This window comes from Neophocaena asiaeorientalis, unplaced genomic scaffold (assembly GCF_003031525.2).
Source record: "Neophocaena asiaeorientalis asiaeorientalis breed wild unplaced genomic scaffold, Neophocaena_asiaeorientalis_V1.1 scaffold122, whole genome shotgun sequence".
NCBI lineage: Eukaryota > Metazoa > Chordata > Mammalia > Artiodactyla > Phocoenidae > Neophocaena > Neophocaena asiaeorientalis.
The window spans coordinates 45,974-64,802 of NW_020172725.1; the positions used below are offsets into that span (position 1 = coordinate 45,974).

The 18,829-nt window shown below is 39.2% G+C and overlaps 1 protein-coding gene across 1 annotated transcript in view; it reads left to right on the plus strand.

The window, feature by feature from the left end:
• Window positions 1-18,829, plus strand: part of FBN1 (fibrillin 1) — a 253,659-nt gene that overhangs the window by 19,374 nt on the left and 215,456 nt on the right. Inside the window, exons 2-3 of the mRNA XM_024740283.1 lie at window positions 15,948-16,030; window positions 18,065-18,163. Of these exons, the coding sequence (XP_024596051.1) occupies window positions 15,948-16,030; window positions 18,065-18,163 (182 nt within the window). The remainder of the gene's footprint in view (window positions 1-15,947; window positions 16,031-18,064; window positions 18,164-18,829) is intronic.

Genomic DNA, 18,829 nt, shown 5'->3' on the forward strand with positions numbered 1-18,829 from the left:
GGCTGGGAAGGCTTCTATTCTGGCTGCCCTCTAAGGACTGTGTGGAGTGGCCTGAGTTGAAGGTGGTTGATTCTCACAGCTCACCGGGCAGCTTGCTGTAGCTGCAGGGACCATGGGTTTGAGTGGCCAATTTTTCCTCTGGTTGCCTGCCGTGGAATGTGTTTTCCCATAAAAACAGCATTTTAAGTCTGTGGTCAGGTTCCCAGACCAGCCTACAATAGCCTATTTAGCTGATAATGTAGCTGAGAGGCTGCTATTTGGCTAGACTGGGGACCAAACCACCACCTATTAACATTGTTTCTATTGGAAAAACCATTCCAAGTTCTAAATACCAGTATAGAAGTGACATTTTGGAGCCCTACCTGTTTGTCAGTTGGGAGCTGCCAGTACTTGGAACTGGAGTGTTGAATCAGCCTGCACTCCCGACTCCTGAAGGATGCCATTCTTTTGCCTAAGCCTGACCCCATTGGCCCGTTTTCCTGTCTCTTACTGACGCTGCCAGTACATTCAGAAGATATTATCTCCCTGGACAGAGCTCTTGGTCTGAGAACTTCTGGGAAGTGGTGAGAGTCATGGTTTCAATTCCCTGTTTCTTCTGTGGGTGGTAAAGAGGTGGAAAGGGACCAGTTGGAGCTTGGGAGCAGTGAATTCCATAGACACCATCCTGGGCCTGCCTGTTCTGGATCACCTGCTTACTTTACTTGTTTGTATTTCAATCATCTCTAGAATTTTGCCCACCCTTTACAAAAGTACAGTATAGCTTTGACTTGAGTAAATGGAGCAAATATCCCAGTCTAAGACAATATCATTGCTAGTCTTGAACTCATAGGTAAATCCAAGGGATTGCAGAGTTCTGGGAAGCAGTTCTTTAGAGGCATCACGTGTTTATGTGATACCACTGGTTAAATCCTCGTAGAGGCTGGAGAGATGCAATTTTGAGACACACTTTTTTTTTTTTTTTTTGTCTGTCTTGAGGAAATCCCTCCTCATCCTTATAGAATCAAATAGTAAAGTTTCAACTTCATAAACAAATAACACCTCACCCCATGTTTAGATGGGAGTCCCTTTTGTACACCCAACTAGGGGTGTGATGCCAGAGGGCCAGACAAAGATCCCTTGCTTTAGAGAGAAGTAGGTCTAGTGCAAGTTTACTACGACAGCAAGTTAGTCAAACCATTGCCTTTAGAAGCTTACGAGGCCGCACAGGTTATTTAGTAGTCTGTGCAGACTTTTGTGTTCTCAGTATTGTGCAATCCACAGCACCAGAGGCGGAAAGTGCCCCACGTATCAGTGGAATTAGGACTTGCTGCACACATCCATGTGCTTCTGGTCTTCATGGTTCAATCTCTAGTTTCCTATTCCAGTGCACCCTTTGGCTTTAAATTCTTCCTTTTTTATTTCAAAGAAAAGCACACACATGCACATGTTCCAGTCACCTACAAAAGATTCCAACCGGATTTAAGTTGGCCGCCACTCCAAAATGACCTCCCGAATTTGGGGAACTGCCTTGGCAGCTCTCTGTTTCCTTAGCTAAGAAAGGCTGAGGGTGTGTGTGTGTGTGTGTGTGTGTGTGTGTGTGTGTGTCCCCGATATGGTGACCTAAATTCTTTGGCTCTTAAGTTCTTGAGCTGTTTCTTCTGGTCAACACAAAATTCCCACAAAAACACAACTTAGGGTATACAGCAAATGAAACTGTGGAGGCCACACCCTCTCTGTGCTGTCCGGGGCTGAGTTACCCTGATCACCGTGGGAAAAGCCTCCGTTCAAGCAGCACATCTGGAGGAACCTCTCAAGGCTGCCTGGTGAGCTTTGTGATGGTTGTCTTTTGGAATTGGCCACACATCACATTCTGGCTCCATCGATGACTTTGATCAGTCGCAACAACCTGCCCTAAGAAAACACACTTAAAACTTTTGTTGAGTTGAGTTGCCTTTGGGATTTTTGATTTTCTTTTGCTAAATAAATAAGTAGAATCAGACATTGGTTTTGTATTTTCTCGAAGGAAATATATTGATCCCTGAGTTATAAACATTGATAACTTCACTGTTTAGAATAAATTAATGATCAGAATATCAGCAAAATAATCAAGGCATGAAACCATTATGCATTACTGTTTAACTGTCTATAACCTTTCAAATAAGCAGGAAATATTCTTCCCTTAAATAGGTTCACTTATAACAAATAGTTCTATTAGTTCTCCATGTTGGTGGCATTTACAGATGGCCTATTTATGACACCAAAGTTCATCTTTGTTAATTGTGCTTTGTACTTACTAAGGCATTTAGTCAGTGTTATCTTGTGTGCTTCTAAATGGACTCCAAGATATTCTAGGCATAACAAGCATGGCTTCTCTGCTTAAAAAACTGTTAGACTGGGATCAGAGGGGCTGGAGGCAGGTTTCACAGATGAGACTCTAGACATAAAATTATTTAAAGTATATAATTGTAATATAGCATGTGTAGGTTTATGAGAAGTGTGTCTGGAATTGTGTTGGTAGGTTGAAACATGGTGGGATTAATCAGGGAGGAGGGATTAACACTCTGCGGGGGCAGGGGGAATGGAATTATACATTAAAAGGGAAAGATAGAAGAGCTAGTATAAAGATGGAAGAAGAGTTTAGATTTAGTGTGTGTGTGTGTGTTGGAGGAGGGGGCTTGTGCCTGACAGACCACTGAGTCGGTGAAGAGAAGAAGCAGGGCAGGAGAGTGGAAGTTGATGGTGATGAGAGTGGGCAGGTAAGACAGGCCTACCTGGCGGGGATCTGAAGCTAATAGTGAGATGTTTAACATTTTACAGAGAGTAAAGATCCATCTCTGGATCAGAGGAGAACAGAATTAAGCATGGTGAACATGAAAACATGCTTAGGTCCATTGTCCTAACGGAGAAGAGAGGAACTAGGAAGCCAGGAAAAGCAGAATGTAGTATTAGTCCAACAGTGAAACACCAGGATTTGGACAAGGGATTTACTTATGGAGTTAGAGAATTTAAGAGTAGTTTCAGCAGTGGGATGAAATAAAACTAGTGACCCCTCTTAGCAACTGGGAAACATCAAGTTATAATTCAGAGAGTCCCCTTCCGTGCTTACCCTGGATGATGAGGCTAAACACCCTTGTTCTGGGCTCCGTTAGCTCCCCAGGCCGACCTTGATGTCAGTGTTTTACCTGTCATATTGACAGGCTTTGCGTACGGGTCCATCTTCTTTCGAGAGCAAAGACTATGTCTTAGTCAATTTTGGGGGAATGTAACAGTTTGTTTATAATTGCATGGTAAAAAATATTATTGTTATTTTACTTTTAATAAACTTTTAATTTTAGAACAGTTTTAGATTTACAGAAAAATCACGAGGATAATACGCAGAGTTCCCATATATCCTGGACACAAATTCCTCTGCTGTTAGCCTCTTATACTAGTTTGATACATTTATTACAGTTAATGAACCAATACTGATATATTTTTGTTAACTAAAGTCCATTCTTTATTCAGCTTAACTGATTTCTTAACTGAATGTCCTTTTTTATGTTCAGGATACCACATTACATTTAGTTATATCTTCTTAGGCTATGACAGTTTCTCAGACTTACCCTATTTGTGATGACCTTGACAGTTTTGAGGACTGTTGGTCAGGAATTTTGTAGATTATCCCTTAATTGGGATTCTTTTGGAAGGAAGTCACTATGCACAGCTCACACTTAAGGCGTAGGGAGTTATACATCACCTTGTTGAAGGCAGAGTATCTACATAAATGATTTGGAATTTGCCAGCACAAGAGATTTCTCTCTTTTCTACCATTTATTTATTTATTCAATTATTTATTTATCAGTCTGGACTCATGGACATTTATTTTATACTTTGGATTATAATCCAATACTACTTTTGTTATTTTGTTACTTAAATGGTTCTAGCTTTGGCCACTGGGAGCTCTTGATTTGTCTCCTGTATCCCTGACATGTCCGCATCATTGTGGGTATTTGTTTCTTTGTTTGGCACTTTCTTTACTTTCTGTCGCCACAAGATGCTCCACACTCACCTTGTACATTTCTTGCCCAGTCCTGGAGTCAGCCATGTTTCCCAGGAGCCCTGGTTCCTTTTATTGGAGAATGGTATTAGAAACCAAGTGTTAGGTCTGGGTGTTAGGTATACTTGTCTTAGTCACTTTTATTTATCTAACACACTGCCTAACACATAATAGATTCTCACTAAATATTGTTGAGCGGCTTTGTGTTGGTGGACAAGATGATTATTCATGTGCCCTGTTGTGTGCTCAGCAGTGAACTTACTGACTACACAGGAAGATAAGTTATGTGATTTGGGATACCTTGAGTTTGAGGTAGTCACAGAACATTTGATTCTAGATGTCCTGATAGTAGGAAGTGAAGAGAGAAAGAGAGGGGGAGGAAGAAAGGGAAGGAAGGAGGGAAGAGAAGAGGAGGGAGGGGGGGAAGGAAGTCTTGAGAAACAGACAGACATGGACTTCGGAGGAAAGGATGATGGAGTCACCAATCTACCAGAGACGGGAGAGAGCAAGAAGGGGATAAAGCTCCTGCAAACCACAATACGAATGGTTCTTCTTGTTCCTTTTGAGATCATTTTAATTAAGAAAAACTGCATGAGGTAGGTTAGAGAGGTTGGCTGGCTGGCTTGAGTCTTCAAAGGAGAAAACCAGGATTGTCTGTGTCCCAGCCAGTGTTGACTCAGACAATCCAGAAATGAGTCCCTGGGTCTGGAGAGCCTGGCAGAAACTTGAGGAGGCCCTGGAAGCTATCTTCACTACCGGGGTTTGAAGTTTCATTACTCGACTTGTTGTGAGTGGCAGATGGGCTGGAACAGTCACATGTGATGTTCAGATCACTGCTGGGAGATGTGACCTCTGCCTTCGGCTGTGAAGAGGGCCAGAATACAGGAAATAAAATAAGGGGGTCGTGTTTGCAAAGTTTATTGAAGCAGTGGATCCCTTTATCAGATAGCACTCATGGTTTTTCTTTTTACCTTGATAAAATTTGTCAAAGAACTAATAAAATAACGATGTGTGGTTCACAATATATGTAGCTCATTTGTGTTTTTTCATTATGTATCTCATTTTTGACAGTGAAAGTTATGATTATTTTTAAACTCTGAAACAGTGAGATATTAGGATGTTTACCTTGAGACATGTTACATGGGCATTTGGGCATCCATCATTATGTGGGAGGCATATGCTTTTTGATACCCCTCCACGCTTATACTCAAGAGGGCTAAATCATAACTTTTCTGCCTAAAGGTCAAAAAAGCAGGCAACTCACAGAGCAGGGTCCCTCTCATTAACCTTTACCTAATGCTTGTTATTCTCCTTGCCCAAGGTTTTATCACTTCACAAGCTGAGAAACTCATGCATATGAAATAAGAGCCCCTTGAATTTGTCTTTATTACCCTGGTCGTGTTTGAAAAGGAGTTTGCACTTGGGATAGGAAGCAGAAAGGCCCTCTTGCTGAAAGACAGGCCAGACTCGCAGAAGTGGGTTGGCTAAGGAATGTGGACACACTGCAGACATCTTGCACTGAGGCTAATTCTTGCAATGATGTGGTCATACGTGGTAGAGCCCAGCTGTTTGCTCCATTGAGAGGGGCTTTAGCTAGCCCACACAATCTCTGAGTGCTGTGTCTGAACTGGATCCAAATATCCAGCCTGCTGAGGCTCACCCAGCCCCCAGAGTGATTGGAATTGGCTTATTACAGAGCACAACATTCAAAGCAACTGGTAAGAAAAGTTACAGACAAAGACTTAGTAATTGAAAAAAATGTAACGTATAGCAGTAAAGTGGAATCTAAACATATTTTCTCCCTCCCCCCATAAACTATTAAGATACAGATAAAAACCGTTTATGCTTAATCTTTGGTCAGTTGATGGACATTTTGTGATTTTTGTTATCCATGCCACCAGGAATGCTACTGGGTGAATATCATCATCTCCCCTAAATACATCTTTGCCTTAACGTAGGGATTAAGACAGTGTACTCTAGAATAAGACTTTCTGAGTTCAAACTCCATTCTCTACTTCCAAGCTATGGGACCTTGGCTAGTTTGTTAAACCTTACTGTTAAAACGGTAATAGTAAGGTTTAGCTCAACGAGTTTCTATGAAGATGAAATAACGTATCTTTAGCACTTACTATATCTTTTCCCTTTGAATTTTACCTTTAATTTGCAGAATGCCACTGCCACTTGCATGGAGTTTTATCTCTGACTTTTTTGGTGGTGGGTTGATAGGTATGGCGGATGAAGTGAAAAGGAAGAAGAAGAGGTATGATTGCTACACTTTGATTTACACAAAAAAGTAACTCCATTAATGATTTGTCTTCTTTGTTAATGATTTTCATGCTGAAACCTTAGAGTAAAATCTTTTAGAATGGAAATCATCCAACTCGTCTACTTTAGACTTCACATATCTTAGAACTTTCCAACTTAAATAAGACATTCATTTATTTCTAGAATTAAAGGTGTTTTTTTCTGTGTGTAAGTAGAACAAATGCTACCCAGCTTGTTTGAACATGTTCTGTTAGTTTGCAGTTCTCAAAACCAAAGTCAGCAGAGGAGAAATCTTACATCTTTCTAATACTTTGCATTAAGCCACAAGACGTAGTAGTATTTAGTGTTGTTGAAGAATGAATGGAAACGAGGTTAAAGCAATTGTCATTTGACGATGTTGGTTGAAATTAAATAATATATTAGGCTTTCCCTGGTGGCGCAGTGGTCAAGAATCCACCTGCCAACGCAGGGGACACAGGTTCGAGCCCTCGTCTGGGAAGATCCCACATGCCTCAGAGCAACTAAGCCCTTGCGCCACAACTACTGAGCCTGCACTCTAGAGCCCGCGAGCCACAACTACGGAAGCCTGTGTGCCAGAAGCCCGTGCTCCACAACAGGAGAAGCCACCTCAAAGAGAACTCCGTGCACCGCAGTGAAGAGTAGCCCCCGCTCACCGCAACTGGAGAAAACCCTCACACAGCAACAAAGACCCAATGCAGCCGAAAATAAAATTAATTAATTAAAAAAATATATATATATTACTTACTAAAAAGGGAAAAGTTATTAAACTCAAAAAAGTCAGAGCATGCAAACAAAATAAATCATAATTCAACATTATATAGAATTTTAAGAAATTCAGTGAAATGAAAATGTGATAACTAATGAAAGGGAGCTGTGAATGCCTCATTCTAATGAAGCAGAAAGCACCTGTTTATGAGATAAGAAGTTCATACTTTTAAAGTAAAATTGTTGCTTTAAATAAAAGATGATGATTCATTCAGTGAATGAATCCAGAATCTACTGTGTATCAGGATACAGAGATGTAAAAATAAAATGCCTGCTCCCAAAGCACTAAAAATCTACAGGAAAGTTAACTAAAAATTACAGCGTACTATGAAAAGTGATGATAGAGGGTGTTTTAGAAACTCAGAAGAAGAGCTCCCAAAGGTGAAGGTAAGATTGGAAAATCTTCCTAGAAAAGAAGGTGCGAGGATTAGGAAACAAGATGGCGGAGTAGAAGGACGTGCTCTCTCTCTTGTGAGAACACCCGAATCACAACTAGCTGCTGGACAATCATCAACAGGAAGACACTGGACCTCACCTAGAAAGACACCCCACATCCAAAGACAAAGGAGAAGCCGCAATGAGACGGTAGGAGGGCTGCAATCACAGTAAAAGCAAATCCCATAACTGCTGGGTGGGTGACTCACAGACTGGAGAACACTTATACCACAGAAGTCCACCCACTGGAGTGAAGGTTCTGAGCCCCACATCAGGTCTGGCAGGTCTGGCAATGGGAGGAGGAATTCCTAGAGAATCAGACTTTGAAGGCTATTGGGATTTGATTGCAGGACTTCGACAGGACTGGGGGAAACAGAGACTCCAATCTTGGAGGGCACACACAAGGTAGTGTGCGCTTCAGGACCCGGGGGAGGGAGCAGTGACCCCAGGGGAGACTGAACCAGACCTACATACTAGTGTTGGAGGATCTCCTGCAGAGGCGGGTGGTGGCTGTGGCTCACCATGGGGACAAGGACACTGGCAGCAGAAGTTCAGGGAAGTATTCCTTGGTGTGAGCCCTCCCAGAGTCCACCATTAGCCCCACCAAAGAGCCCAGGTAGGCTCCAGTGTTGGGTTGCCTCAGGCCAAACAACCAACAGGGAGGGAACCCAGCCCCACCCATCAGCAGTCAAGCAGATTAAAGTTTTACTGAGCTCTGCTCACCAGAGCAACAGTCAGCTGTACCCACCACCAGTCCCTCCCATCAGGAAACTTGCACAAGCCTCTTAGATGGCCTCATCCACCAGAGGGCAGACAACAGAAGCAAGAAAAACTACAGTCCTGCAGCCTGTGGAACAAAAACCACGTGCATAGAAAGATAGACAAAAGGCAGGGGGCTATGTACCAGATGAAGGAACAAGATAAAACCCCAGAAAAACAACTAAATGAAGTGGAGATAGGCAACCTTCCAGAAAAAGAATTCAGAATAATTATAGTGAAGTTGATCCAGGGCCTTGGAAAAAGAATGGAGGCAAAGATCTAGAAGACGCAAGAAATGTTTAACAGAGACCTAGAAGAATTAAAGAACAAACAAACAGAGATGAACAATACAATAACTGAAGTGAAGACTACACTAGAAGGAATCAATAGCAGAATAACTGAGGCAGAAAAATGGATAAGTGACCTGGAAGACAGAATGGTGGAATTCACTGCTGTGGAACAGACTAAAGAAAAAGGAATGAAAAGAAATGAAGACAGCCCAAGAGACCTCTGGGACAACATTAAACGCAACAACATGTGCATTATAGGGGTCCCAGAAGGAGAAGAGAGAGAGAAAGGACCCAAGAAAATATTTGAAGAGATTATAGTCAAAAAATTCCCTAACATGGGAAAGGAAATAGCCACCAAAGTCCAGGAAGTGCAGAGAGTCCCATACAGGATAAACCCAAGGAGAAACACGCCGAGACACATAGTAATCAAACTGGCAAAAATTAAAGACAAAGAAAAATTATTGAAAGAAGTCAGGGAAAAATGACAACATACAAGGGAACTCCCATAAGGTTAACAGCTGATTTCTCAGCAGAAACTCTACAAGCCAGAAGGGAGTGGCATGATATACTTAAAATGATGAAAGGGAAGAACCTACAACCAAGATTACTCTACCTGGCAAGGATCTCATTCATATTCGATGGAGAAATCAAAAGCTTTACAGACAAGCAAAAGCTAAGAGAATTCAGAACAACCAAATCAGCTCTACAACAAATGCTAAAGGAACTTCTCTAAGTGGGAAACACAAGAGAAGAAAAGGACCTACAAAAATAAACCCAAAACAATTAAGAAAATGGTCATAGGAACATACATATCGATAATTACCTTAAACATGAATGGATTAAATGCTCCAACCAAAAGACACAGGCTTGCAGAGTGGATACAAACACAAGACCCATCTATATGCTGTCTACAAGAGACTCACATCAGACCTAGGGACACATATGCACTGAAAGTGAGGGGATGGAAAAAGATACTCCATGAAAATGGAAATCAAAACAAAGCTAGAGTAGTAATACTGATATCAGATAAAATAGACTTTAAAATAAAGAATGTTACAAGAGACAAGGAAGGACACTACATAATGATCAAGGGATCAATCCAAGAAGAAGATATAACAATTATAAATATATATGTACCCAACATAGGAGCACCTCAATACATAAGGCAACTGCTAACAGCTATAAAAGAGGAAATCGACATTAACACAATAATAGTGGGGGACTTTAACACCTCACTTACACCAATGGACAGATCATCCAAAATGAAAATACATAAGGAAACAGAAGCTTTAAATGACTCAATAGACCAGATAGATTTAATTGATATTTATAGGACATTCCATCCAAAAACAGCAGATTACACTTCTCAAGTGTGCATGGAACATTCTCCAGGGTAGATCATATCTTGGGTCAGAAGTCAAGCCACAGTATATTTAAGAAAATTGGAATCATATCAAGCATGTTTTCTGACCACAATGCTATGAAATTAGAAATGAATTACAGGGGGAAAAAATCGTAAAAAACACAAACACATTGAGGCTAAACAATACGTTACTAAATAACCAAGAGATCACTGAAGAAATCAAAGAGGAAATCAAAAGATACCTAGAGACAAATGACAATGAAAACATGATGGTCCAAAACCTATGGGATGCAGCAAAAGCAGTTTTAAGAGGGAAGTTTATAGCTATACAAGCCTACCACAAGAAACAAGAAAAATCTCAAGTAAACAATCTAAGCTTACATCTAAAGGAATCAGAGAAATAAGAACAAACAAAACCCAAAGTTAGCAGAAGGAAAGAAATCATAAAGATCAGATCAGAAATAAATGAAATAGAAACAAAGAAAACAATAGCAAAGATCAATAAAACAAAAAGCTGGTTCTTTGAGAATATAAACAAAACTGATAAACCATTAGCCAGACTCATCAACAAAAAGAGGGAGAGGACTCAAATCAATAAAATTAGAAATGAAAAAGGAGAAGTTACAACAGACGCTGCAGAAATATCAAGCATCCTAAGAGACTACTGCAAGCAACTCTATGCCAATAAAATGGACATCCTGGAAGAAACTGACAGATTCTTAGAAAGGTATAAGCTTCCAAGAGTGAACCAGGAAGAAATAGAAAATATGAACAGACCAATCACAAGTAATGAAATTGAAACTGTGATTAAAAATCTTCCAACAAACAAAAGTCCAGAACCAGATGGCTTCACAGGTGAATTCTATCAAACATTTGGAGAAGAGCTAACACCCATCCTTCTCAAACTCTTGCAAAAAATTGCAGAGGAAGGAACACTCCCAAACTCATTCTATGAGGCCACCATCACCCTGATACCAAAACCAGACAAAGATACTACAAAAAAAGAAACTTACAGACAAATATCACTGATGAATATAGATGCAAAAATCCTCAACAAAATACTAGCAAATAGAATCCGACAACACATTAAAAGGATCATACACCATGATCAAGTGGGATTTATCCCAGGGATGCAAGGATTCTTCAATATACGTTAATCAATCAATGTGATAAACCATATTAACAGATTGAAGAATAAAAGCCATATGATCATCCCAACAGATGCAGAAAAAGCTTTTTACAAAATTCAACACTCATTTATGATAAAAACTCTCCAGAAAGCATAGAGGGAACCTACCTCAACATAATAAAGGCCATATATGACAAACCCACAGCAAACATCATTCTCAATGGTGAAAAACTGAAAGCATTTCCTCTAAGATCAGGAACGAGACAAGGATGTCCACTCTCACCACTATTATTCAACATAGTTTTGGAAGTCCTAGCTACAGCAATCAGAGAAGAAAAAGAAATAAAGGGAATGCAAATTGGAAAAGAAGTAAAACTGTCACTGTTTGCAGGTGACATGATACTATACATAGAGAATCCTAAAGATGACACCAAAAAACTACTAGAGCTAATCTATGAATTTGGTAAAGTTGCAGGATACAAAGTTAATGCACAGAAATCTCTTGCCTTCCTATACACTAATGATGAAAAATCTGAAAGAGAAATTAAGGAAACACTCCTACTTACCATTGCAACAAAAAGAATAAAATACCTAGGAGTAAACCTACCTAGGGAGACAAAAGACCTCTATGCAGAAAACTATAAGCCACTGATGAAAGAAATTAAAGATGATACCAACAGATGGAGAGATATACCATGTTCTTCGATTGGAGGAATCAAGATTGTGAAAATGACTGTACTACCCAAAGCAACGTACAGATTCAACGCAATCCCTATCAAATTACCAATGGCATTTTTTACGGAACTAAAACAGAAAATCTTAAAATTTGTATGGAGACACAAAAGACCCTGAATAGCCAAAGTAGTCTTGAGGGAAAAAAACCGAGCTGGAGGGATCAGACTCCCTGACTTCAGACTATACTACAAAACTACAGTAATCAAGACAATATGGTACTGGCACAAAAACAGAAACATAGATCAATGGAACAAGATAGAAAGCCCAGAGATAAACCCACGGACCTATAGTCAACTAATCTATGACAAAGGAGGCAAGGATATACAATGGAGAAAAAACAGTCTCTTCAATAAGTGGTGCTGGGAACACTGGACAGCTACATGTAAAAGAATGAAATTAGAACACTCCCTAACACCATACACAAAAATAAACTCAAGATGAATTCGAGACCTAAATGTAAGACCAGACACTATAAAACTCTTAGAGGAAAACATAGGAAGAACGCTCTTTGACATAAATCACAACAAGATCCTTTTTGATCCACCTCCTAGAGTAATGGAAATAAAAACAAAAATAAACAAATGGGACCTAATGAAACTTCAGAGCTCTTGCACAGCAAAGGAAACCATAAACAAGATGAAAAGACAACACTCAGAATGGGAGAAAATATTTGCAAACAAATCAATGGACAAAGGATTAATCTCCAAAATATATAAACAGCTCATGGAGCTAAGTATTAGAAAAACAAACAACCCTGTCCAAAATTGGGCAGAAGACCTAAATAGACACTTCTCCAAAGAAGAGATACAGATGGCCAAGAAGCACATGAAAAGCTGCTCAACATCACTAATTATTAGAGAAATGCAAGTCAAAACTACAATGAGGTATCGCCTCACACCAGTCCGAATGGGCATCATCAGAAAATCTATAAAACAACAAATGTTGGAGAGGGTGTGGAGTAAAGGGAACCATCTTGCACTGTTGGTGGGAATGTAAATTGATACAGCCACTATGGAGAACAGTATGGAGGTTCCATTAAAAACTAAAAATAGAATTAGCATATTACCCAGCAATCCAACTACTTCGCATATACCCAGAGAAAACCATAATTCAAAAAGACACATCCACCCAAATGTTCATTGCAGTACTATTTACAATAGCTAGGACATGGAAGCAACCTAAATGCTATCAACAGACGAATGGATAAAGAAGATGTGGTACATATATACAATGGAATATTACTCAGCCATAAGAAAGAATGAAATCTGGTAATTTGTAGAGACGTGGATGGATCTAGAGACTGTCATACAGAGTGAAGTTAAGTCAGAAAGAGAAAAACGAATATCATATATTAACACATACATGTGGAATCTAGAAAAATGGTACAGATGAACCGGTTTGCAGGGCAGAAATTGAGACACAGATGTAGGGAACAAACGTATGGACACCAAGGGGGGAAAACCGCGGTGGGGTGGGGATGGTGGTGTGCTGCATTGGGAGATTGGGATTGACATGTATACACTGATGTGTATAAAATTGATGACTAATAAGGATCTCCCGTATAAAAAAACCGGTAAAATAAAATTAAAGAAAAATAAATAAATAAAGGATGATGATCAAAGTATAACAGCACATATTTAAGAAATTAACAGGTATAGATGGGCATTAATTGAGAAAACAAAAGAACTCTCTACTTCCCCAGATCCTCATCTCTTAAGGCAACCAGTTTTAATCATCTCTGTTTTTAGTTCTTCTCACATTTATCCCCATGACACCATGTTCTGTGTTTGTACTTCTATGTCTAGATTTAAATAGTACCTATTGGCTTCTTGCCATGAAAGATGGGGACATAGCTCACTTAGATCTATACCTTTTACTCTGTCTTCTCCTTCTAATTTTTAAAATAATTATAGAATGACTTTTAGCCATTCTATAATCATTTTGTACTTATAAACATTATATATCTAAACCTCTATTTCTTGGATCAATTGCTTTATTTCTCTCCACACCTTTCTTTCCAACTCATTTCTTGATTTATGATACATAAAGGTTTAAAATATTTACATTTTGTTTTGTAACCATTGTAAATTGTAACATCTTTCATGTTTTGTCTGTAGGTTGATTCTAAAGGTTGAGGAAACAATAAAGAATGTCTATATTATTGTGATTTTTCATGTACCTTGGAAAATCTTTTGAATATCTTGCTTTGCAGGACTGTTAGGACTGATCCTGGACTCTTTTTCTTAGCTTTTTTACCCTGCTATATGTGTTGTTACTCCATAAATACACTCCTTGTCAGACAATATATCCTGAATTTTGTCTGAAAAACATAGTTACTCCAACAGCAGACACCCTACAAAGGCTTAGGGATCCTCTGAAATTATTCCAGGGTTTGATTTGGGGTTGGACTGAATCCAGTGGAGTTGTTGTAATGGGCTGTTGGTGGGGAAGGTTTGAGGTGGTTGACTTTGGCCTGGATTGTCATTTTAGATTGAGGGAACTTTTATGAAGCTTGGGTGTCCTCCTGCCCCAGCCTTCTACCCTATCTTTTCCTCTCACTCCCCTTTCTAAGATTCTGAGTTGCCCTAGGAAGTTCTGGGCACTCTGAACTGAAGCTTGGGGCACTGCTTTGTCACAGGAGGGAAAAAGAATTGAGAGGCTTAGAATTCCTAATAAAGTCTTTCTCTCTTCCTTAATCTCTTATGGTTCTTATGCTGCTGTGTGTTTTCATTGTCCTTTTCATATGTAAGCTTTTCATGTTCATTATTTCATCTGATACACACACACACACACACACACACACACACACACACACACACTGTGGACAAGGCAGACATTTCATTATCCCAGTTGTAGAGAAATAAAATAAGGCTCAGAGAGGTCCTAACGTCATGCACATATTAAGCCTCTATCCAATCATTTTCTGTCTAGCCTTGGAGAAGCCTTGGGCTGTTGGGTATGGATTTGGGGCCCTCTCCCTGGCTTCTCCATCCTTCTTCCTATTTCTTTTTCTGACCTCAGCATCAGTTGGTCTGAAGTGTACATTTTTCCCTGCAGAGTATTCCAGGTTCTCTGGGGCTGTAAAGAGAGTACAGGACAGGGCAAAGACTTTACCTCACTTCCCAATCCTGCATTTGGTTAAAGTAGTGAGTTCAGAGGAAATGCAGGAGGGTTCTGTGCATATACAGGTATGCATTTTAGCTCTGCAGTTGTTCTTAAAGGCTTATATTTATGGGACTACAGTATTTATACCAGCAAGCCTTGGAATAGCTCCTAGTTTGTGAAATTGATTGCAAAACCTTTGACCTGCCTTATCAGCCCCTGAACTCGAGGAACTGGCATCAAGGTTTAGGCCCTCAGATGTGGCAAAATGAAATGAATGAATGGTTTCTTTTGGGTCTCTGTGTGTTATACCCTCTGCCTTTAGTTTCCAGTGTAAAATGTGTTAGATCTTTACCCAGTTGCTCCCTTAAATTGTTAAATAGGATCATTTGGATCCTGAATGTATCATGAATGGAGGCTTTGCTCCAAGACATGTGATGAACTGTAAACAAGGAAGCCAGAGTGACATTGGCTTTCTTTTCCTGTAACTGCTGGTATCAACTATGTTTCCAAATTTTGGCTAAAGAAATATTTACATGTTTTGGCTTTTTTTTTTTTTTTTTTTCTGACTAATGTCAGAGTGTGCATTCCTGTAATTCTGGTGAAAGGAAGAATGTGGTCACATTTTACAGGGTAGCTGGGCCATAGGAAAAAATATACACAACTTCAATGAATAGAAATATAAAACCTTACATTCAGTAGATTTTATGATGACTTTTCTTAACTAGATTGGTACATTTATTGTTTGAACTAGTCTCATATGGCTCCATAACTTTTTATATCTGTGCATTGTGATAGAAAGCGCTGCATTTTTTTCCTGTGGTTTTTATTTTCCTGATGTGCTGTATGCATAGGTGATATTAAGCATATCCGTATTGGTATCATTGTGTTAAAATGTCCCAAACTACTAAGCCAGCATTGAGTCCCATGAGTTTACTTTTCTTGTCTGCAAAAGTTCATACTGTTCTAATAACTCAGGAATTTTTTCCTTTTATTTGGTCATATATTCTTTTTTTAAAAAAAAAGTATGGAATTCTCGTGATTGAATTTTTTTTGTTTTTGTTTCAGACCTAATGTCTGTGGATCACGTTATAATGCTTACTGTTGCCCTGGATGGAAGACCTTACCTGGTGGAAATCAGTGTATTGTCCGTAAGTAAATAGTCTGTCATTTTTCATGTTCTTGTTTTGTTGTTTTGGTTGCATGGTGATTCTTTGTATTCAGTCTTTTGTAACTGCATACCATTAATATGTCTATAGCAGAGCCTTCCAGCTCTAAGATTTTCCTACTTTCTCTGAATCCAGCTTGGGAAATATATTAACTTGGTCAAACCACTGTTATACTTTAACTCAATGACTTCCTTTAGAATGTTTCTGAGATAGAGGAAATAGAGCCACAGGGATACTTTGATCAAGGTTTCATGTCATGGCATACCTTGTGCCTGGCTGCATAGACTATGTAATCACTTTGATGGGGTTTTGAAAAACAGTTTATCATTGCTGCTTTCCTTACTGTAATTTCTAACTGTGTTGGCCACCCACAAGCCCACCCAAACCTTGTATGTTGAATTTCGGTGATCGAGGCTAAAAGCAGACCTAACTCTTAGACAAAGGGGAGAGAAAGCAGATAGAGCATCATATGAGGATGAGTGAAAAGACTAGGGGAAGAACTCAGATGGTACCAGAGATTCCTCTACCAACTCTGCTTCTGTGGCAAAGCCCCAGATTCTCATCATACCCCACAAATGTTGAGCGACAAATTACATGCAAGACAAGGTGCTATTTAATGGCGATACTAAGTCAAGTTAGTTATGGCATCTGTCCTCCATGAACTTTTACAGTTATCATACCTGTGAAATAATTTTTGTTTTTAGAAAACTCCATTTGTATAATGGGAAATTTAGAACTGAAAGGACACTTAAGGAATTACTTCACCCCCCCTTCTTTTTTGGCCAAGAGTGGTCTGTGGAGAAGAAGAGATTATTTCAAACAGCATTCTCTTGGTGACCTGAAAAAGTTAATCCCTTTCTCAATTCTTGATTTTAACTAAAAGCAGTTTATTCATTTGGCACATTGTGGTTTACTTCAAGATCAAAACTGACTCACTAAGAGAGGGATATAATGGTATTTGGAGTTTTCTAAATGAACTTGACAACAAAACCCTTTCCCTAGTGTTCTATAGAATCTCTGAGAAATGCTGACTTCAAGTATTAAATAAATGTTTGTAGGATCCTTTGACAGCTTATTTCTTAATAGTTTTCAACCTCCATCCTAGGCTCTTCTGATGTTTCAATGCACTATCAAGGGTATTATTTTTGGCCTTGTACATTTCATTTGCCCTTGCAAGTTTGTTCAGGAGTTTGAAGGAAAGGATCAAGCCTTATGATTATAAAAAGTAGTGACCAAATCTTGGTCTTCTGTTAAATATAAATCATTTACCATTTGAACTTATTCTTTAGTCCAATAGCAGAGCATTTGGTACAAGTATGATATTAGTCTCTGGGTGGCATGAAAATGTTAATAATTCTCTAAAAGATGAATGGCTTCCTGACTGTAGGATCAGTACTACCGAAGTGGATTCACACGTCTTCTCTCAGACTTTGGATGTAATTCACAACAGGACTAAATGTAGGATACAAGTTGCTCCATAGATCATATGTTCTCGACTGGCAGGGTCTTATCTAAGGAAGTAGTCTTAGCAGGGCACAGTATTTTTATAAAACTTAGTAAACTTTAAGCATTTATAATAAAATAGGCTCCCAAGAATACTGCTACAATTTTTATATTATTACATCTTAAAGTTAGCATAAAAACAATGTGTGTGTGTGTGTGTGTGTGTACACACACACACACACACACACACACACACAGGATTTTTGTTTATTTTATTTTCCCTTTATAGGATATCTTGGGTTTTTGACAGATTGAGAGCTGTGGAATAAGCAAAGAGAGCATGGAGAACCACTGATACGGATAAGGGAGTTGCCGAATCTTATAGCCAGGGTTTATTTAGTCCAACAGATTTGTTTTATAAATGAATAAATCTGAAGCCTAAGGTCACATAGGTCATGATGGCAAAGTTAACAAGGAACCTGATAGGCCAGGTTTCCTCACTGGAGGATTGGGGCCCTGTAAATCACTGTGCTCTGAAGCCATGTGCTAACAGACCTCTGGTTTTGTTCACAGCCATTTGCCGGCATTCCTGTGGGGATGGATTTTGTTCTAGGCCAAATATGTGCACTTGCCCATCTGGTCAGATAGCTCCTTCCTGTGGTTCCAGATCCAGTGAGTATAACATGTCATTATATATAATATTATTTTATGTGGTTATGCCCTATTTTCTCCTAAATTTGCTTTTGGCTTTTCTCTTGCCTGCAATACATTTTTTTTCACTAGAACATCTGCCTTCTCTGTTCTGCCCAAAATACTTGGAATGGCTTTCCTCAATCTGGGCTCTCATTTCCCTTCACTTTTTATAGGGAAATTACCTATGGGAAATAGTTACTATGAATAATATAAAGATTATGGCTTCCTTCTGTGTAGGTAGCGCCTTATTCATTTTTGTATCTCCAGTGTAAACACCATAAAAGATGCTCAATGAAATGATTGTTTAATGAACATTTTTTGGCTCAAGAAAACTAAGCATTCTTCCTTGTGGTACTGAAATATGAATCTGATTAAACACTTTTTACAACTTGAGACCACTGCTTTTGCAAGAAGAAAATGGAAGGAGTCATCATGGCAGTTTATTGGGGATGATTTATCATGAAGCACAAACATATTTTCCCTTTCAGAATTTTACCACTTTGTTCATTCTGTTTATTATTCAGAGACTTTGCTTGCTTGTTCTATTGGTTTTTGTTTTGAAATGCAGGGTGCTCAGCAGTGAGTTAGGGGAAATGTAGGGCTTGGGAAGGAGGTGAGTCATTGGTTGTTAAAAAAGTTGAAGTT